Here is a 5,851-nt window from a genome sequence, read left to right as displayed (position 1 = left end):
CTACTCATCTATAGTTTCCCTGAATTGTATCAATTACAAAAACCAATAGAAATAATTTTTCTATAATCATTGACTAATAATTTTTATGATCTAACATATCCTTCATTTATTTTATTATATAATTTTTTCCCTTGCATAATTAAGTATTATTGTTTTCTTTTTATTTAAATTTTATACTATATGTATTTTACATATGTTTATATTTTTCCTTAATTTTTATTTATTATTGATTTTTTTATTTTCATCCTTCTTATCTTCTTTCTTTACCCTTATTTTTTAAGCTGTTTTTATTTATTTTTTGTTTGTATTTATTTATCTTATTTACTATATGGCATCTTCACTAATATCTATAACTCACCAGCTAGATACCTTTACATTATACATATAGGATCTTACTTCTTAAACTAATTAATATTTTGTATGCATCCTTTCAAGAAATATATTAACCATTGTTCTATAAGCTCATAAAATCCCTGACGAAATTCTGCCCCATATAGTTAAAAATGATACCATTCTTAGCATATAACTAAATACTTAGAATTACATATCAACTAGGGGCTAGAACCAAAACATATATGTAAGTTTTTTCGCATCTCCCATTTCTTTTTCAACTTTACAATCTATAATTTATCTGTATTGCTATTTTTAAAAAAATTTCAACATCCTTATACCATACAAATAAATTATCCATACATCTACCTTTCACCATTTTCTTTCTTTCAATATATGTGTGTACACACACACACGCGCACACACGTCTATATATATGTGCATATACACACATATGGCATCCAGCCATAGAATACCTGTCCCGTCAAATTCTGTCTCACCCAGGCAAGCATGGACAAGTAGAAGTAACAGAGCAAAAAAAAAAAAAGTGCGTGTGTATACTATCAACCCTGAAAGGATGACAGGTAAAGTTGACCTCGGTGGAATCAGAACTCAGAACGTAAAGACAGACGAAATACTGCTTAGCATTTCACCTGGCATGCTACTGTTTCTGCCAGCTCACCACTTTATGTACTTTTCATATTATTTACCTAATTAAGCTATCTACCAAAAACAATTAACTGTTTAAGTTTTCTCATTCTGTAGGACTTATCTCACATATAGAGCCATAGTCTTACAGTACCTTCTTTCAAGTTCCTCCTTGCTTCATCCACTTTCTTGGTGAGTACAAGATCTTGTTGCTGTAACTGTTTGTTGATTTCTTCCTGTGTCTCAAAACGTGTCCGCCATTCATTTCCTAAAACATGACAAATTAAACAACAGTATTTAAGACATTTAGAATAGAACAGGCATGACTAATTTGTCAGTGTATGTCAAAAGACTCAAATACATTTGTAATAGCATATATCACTGCTTTTGATGGAATCTTTGATCTATGTTGCACTAGAATTTCAAGTAGTTAAATAGCATTATAGGCAGTATCAAAAAGTTCCTGGACTATTTCTGAAGTGTGCCAACAGATGGCAGTATATGGTTGTGTGTGCAGTGAGAGCTAGCAGTGACCTTCATGAGGCAGTGTACTAAGTGACATCGCTGTGTTTACTTTGCAAGCTGTGAAATTTTTGTTTTTGTGATCACCTGTATACTGTAATTTTCGATTTTTTGTTATGGACAGGAAGTTGGAGTAAAAAAACCAATGTGAAATTTTACGTGAAACTTGGGAAGTCTGCTACAAAGACATTGAGCATGCTTTGGCAAGCTTACAACAATGAAGCAATGGGTTGTTAGCAATATTTTGAGTGGCATGGGCACTTCAAAATTGGAAGAATGTCTCTGGAAGACTATGAGCAATCTGGAAGACCTGCCATGAGTGTCATCCCCAGAAATGTGGAGAAAATTCATCAGCTTGTGCACAAGGATCATCAGAGGACAATCAATGATGTTTTGAAGTGTCTGAGGGAGGACATTCAGTGAAGGCAACCGGATCTGGGAGCATGGAGAATTGGATTCTTCATGATGACAATGCACCCTGTCATCAAGCTCTCTTGTGCAACATGGTATCGCTTCCACACTTATCTCATTCACCCGATTTAGCACCTGAAGACTTCCATCTCTTCTCCAAGATGAAAATGCAGTTCAAAGCTTGCCATTTTAACACTGTTGTTGAGATCCAGAGTGAATCGCAGAAATTCCTTGACTTGCTTATGGAAAATGTGTTCCAGGCCAGATCCCAAAATTTAGGCAAATAAGTCATTTTTTATTAAACATAACTAGTCCAGGAACTTTTTGATATCACCTCGTCTTCTCCCAATGATGGTAAAGAACAGATTATGATTAGATAATGCACATTAATAGGTATCACTATAAAATGCCATATAATTGAGACAAGCACAGTTTGAATGTGCAAAAACACACTTTTTGCTTCATGTTTTTCATGTCAAAATAAATATCTTCTGAGGAAAATTATATATCTTTTGAAAGGTGAAAAAAGTACAAAGTTAGTAAAGAGGGTGGTATACTCACCTTACTTGCCAAACTGATGTATTTGCATATGGCAAGAGGTCAAATGGAACACAAATCCAAGACTTCAAATCTTGAGTTTGAGCCAGAATTTCAAGAAATGGAGGAAATATTACTAAGTACACATATATTTCTACCAAAAATGCACTAAATTGAGTATAATAATTCTTCTAGGGCCCAAACTTAGAATGAAATCGTTGTATTGAGAATGTTGTTTATTCTCTCTCACTGTTTTTAATGATATGGAGAGCTGTTAGGCAAACCTAGCAGATATTCTTGTATATGAAAATTTCACTTTTCCTTGAGAATTATTGGTCAAATTTTGCCAATGAATTGTATTGGTTGTCATTGTTGTCATCATCATTATCATCATCAATATTTAGCATCCATTGTCCATGCAGGCATGGATTGGACAGTTTGACCAGGGCTGGCAAGCTGAGGGGCTGCACAAGACTCCAGTCTGATTTGGCATGGTTTCTATGGCTGGATGCTTTTCCTAACATCAACCACTCTGAGAGTGAAATGGGTACTTTTATGTGCCTCTAGCATGGGTGCTTAACATGCCACTGGCATGGGTACCAGTTGTGTGATACCAGTATCTGCCATGACTACAATTTCATTTAGCTTGATGGGTCAAGCACAGCTTATTGCCAAAGGTGTTGGCCATTTGTCAATGCCTCTGTGAGGTCCAGTGCTCAAATGGTGCTTTTCCTGTGCCACCAGCATGGGTGCTAGTTACATGCACCAGCATCAGCCACATTGCCTCCATGAGGCCTAACGCGCGAAAGGTGCTTTTTACATGCCAATTACATGACACTGACAACAGCCACAACTATGATTTCACTTGGCTTGATGGGTCTTCCCAAGCATGGCATATCACCAAAGGTCATTAGTCATTGCCTCTGTGAGGCCCAATGTTCAAAGATCATGCTTCATCAACTTGTCTCATGTCTTCTTCGGTCTCCCTCTTCCAAAGCTTCCTCCTACTGTTAGAGACACAGCTGTCCACATCCATACACATCACATGACCATACCAATACAGTCATCTCCCTTGCACACCATATCTGATGCTTCTTATGCCCAACTTTTCTCCCAAGACGTTTACACTCTGTCATACATACACACTGACATTGCACATCCAGTGGAGCATACTAACTTCATTTCTTTCAAGCCTATACATGTCCTCGGCAGTCACAGCCCATGTTTCACTGCCATGTGGCATGGCTGTTTGCATCATATAATCTGACTTTCACTCTGCAGGAGAGGCCCTTATTTATCAACAGAAGTAGGAGCTCTAATATAATTTTGTAGACTATTAAAGTCAGATGTGATTTCCTTTTTATTTCCAATTTTGAATAGTCAGGATAATTTGTGTCAGTGCTTGTATATTTGACTTGGTTTTTTTTTTCTCTTTCTCTCTCTCTATCTTAAAGAGTTTGTTGTAAGTTACTGATGCTAATGCTTTTAATTCATGCTTTTAATGCTTAAAGCAAGGAATTAGTTTTCACATTTTGTTTACTTCTTAATTTAGGTCTACATGGAATTCTGAGAAAGTTATCAGATGGTTGTGGGATGTGCTAGAAACAACAGCTAAACCTTCCTTAAATCATACACCTTTTCGTTTGAAAATATAAAAAAAATTTTTTTTACTGAAAAGGCCTCATCCCTCATTTTTAAGTGTGAAATGTAAACAAAATTGGGGCATGGGGGAGAGAGATGTAAAGGTGTGGTGGTGGAAGAAAATCATAAATTTTCAAAATTTTCTTTTATAAAAAGCTTACTCTCATCATGCAAAAAAAAAACTGGAAAAATCCCCATCAAAATGGAGAAAATCCAACTAATATGGACATCCTGATCTGAAACTCCACTATTTATAGCAATTAAAATGTTATTGAAATGGTGTCACATCCCAAAATCTCATGGTTTGTTTACCTTCATACCTATTACAAATGTACCAAAACTCAAGTTCTTGTGGCTTGTAGTTTTGGATTTAGCTAGGTCTGAAATTGCAAAATATTTAAATATTTAAAGAATTGTCAACAAAAAAAAGGTTTTCTTTCCAAGAATCTGAAAGAGAAATAGACAACTACTATACCATAGTCACTATTAATTTGTGTAATTTGAAGCTGATTATCACCTTAGTTTCAAAGATATGACATCAAAAATATAGCTACTTATTCATTAAGGCAAATTAGGCAAAATTTTGACAAAATTTGTTGACCATTCAAACTGTCATATTTCCTAAACTATTCATCCAAATTTCACAAATGAGGTATCAAAATATTTCTTTTTGGATGTTCTCCAAGAAAAAACACAGTACAAAATATATTTAAATATTTTCATGTTGATATCTAATATTAAGATAATTCATATTAAGTTTATGTAAGTGTGTTTGTAGGAAATATATATGTATTTGTGTTTGTATGAATTAGCTGAATAATTCATGAGTTGAAGCAAATAGTATTATTAACATTAAATAACCTGGCAAAAAGAGATACAGGCATTTGGGACTTAGTAGTTAAAATGAGAAACTTATTGAAACTAACTAAGAGACACACATAATATTTCATCTTTGTGGTGAGTCATTGTTTAAAGAAGGACTAAGAACACTTTATTCATGACTGCCAGGTGTTGAGAGAAAGATTGATGATTGGATGCATTGCAGATGTATCCAACTCATGTTAACATGAACAGAAAAGGAAGGAAAGTTGAAACAATGATAAACAATGACTAAGTCAACCCAATAACACCTGATACTCCAAGAAGATTTCAAATGTACTGGGACTAGTGAACAAGAGTGGAAAACTGCAGTAGATTAACCATGCAAGAGGAAGTTTGCTGCCTTAAGCTTCTTACTGTCTCAGAAAACCCAAGTCTAAGTGTATGTATGAGGGGTTGCTGAAAATTTCCTGGGTTTGGGTAAAAGAAAATACAGGAGGATCAGTTGATTATGATTCACACCCTTATTGCAGTGGTTCTTCAGTTTTTCTAAGCCTTGTAAATGAATTCAGAAGATTGGGCCTCCAACCAGGCCTTTCATGATACTCTTAAAGCCAGGAACATTTCAGTACTCCTTTGTATATATACATACAGGCAAATCAAACATAAAAACTGAAACAACAAAAAGTCAAAAGAATGTACATAGCGAATGTATTAGGTTGACGCTTAGTTTAAGATGGAAAAAAGAGGGGATGTGACATTCTGAACAGGGCTCTTCATCAGGAAGAGGAAAGGGGAAAGACCTAGAAAGAGGGGAAAGAATAGTCCAAGAAAAGCATGTGTGGTTACATGGGCTGAAGTGACTGAAAGTGAATTGAGATAGAAAGAATCATTTTTGAAGGTAGGAGAGTCTGAAAATAGCCAGTGTGTGTGTGTGTTTGTG

General features: G+C 35.1%; 1 protein-coding gene across 1 annotated transcript in view; it reads right to left on the bottom strand.

Moving 5' to 3' along the window:
• The window catches only part of LOC106870161 (uncharacterized), a 299,949-nt gene that overhangs the window by 237,074 nt on the left and 57,024 nt on the right, over positions 1–5,851 (bottom strand). Inside the window, exon 4 of the mRNA XM_052972248.1 lies at positions 1,133–1,246. Within this exon, the coding sequence (XP_052828208.1) occupies positions 1,133–1,246 (114 nt within the window). The remainder of the gene's footprint in view (positions 1–1,132; positions 1,247–5,851) is intronic.

The sequence above is a fragment of the Octopus bimaculoides genome, chromosome 13 (genome assembly GCF_001194135.2).
Source record: "Octopus bimaculoides isolate UCB-OBI-ISO-001 chromosome 13, ASM119413v2, whole genome shotgun sequence".
NCBI lineage: Eukaryota > Metazoa > Mollusca > Cephalopoda > Octopoda > Octopodidae > Octopus > Octopus bimaculoides.
The sequence above is the reverse complement of the archived record's forward strand: the minus strand, read 5'-3'. Positions and strand labels throughout refer to the sequence as shown.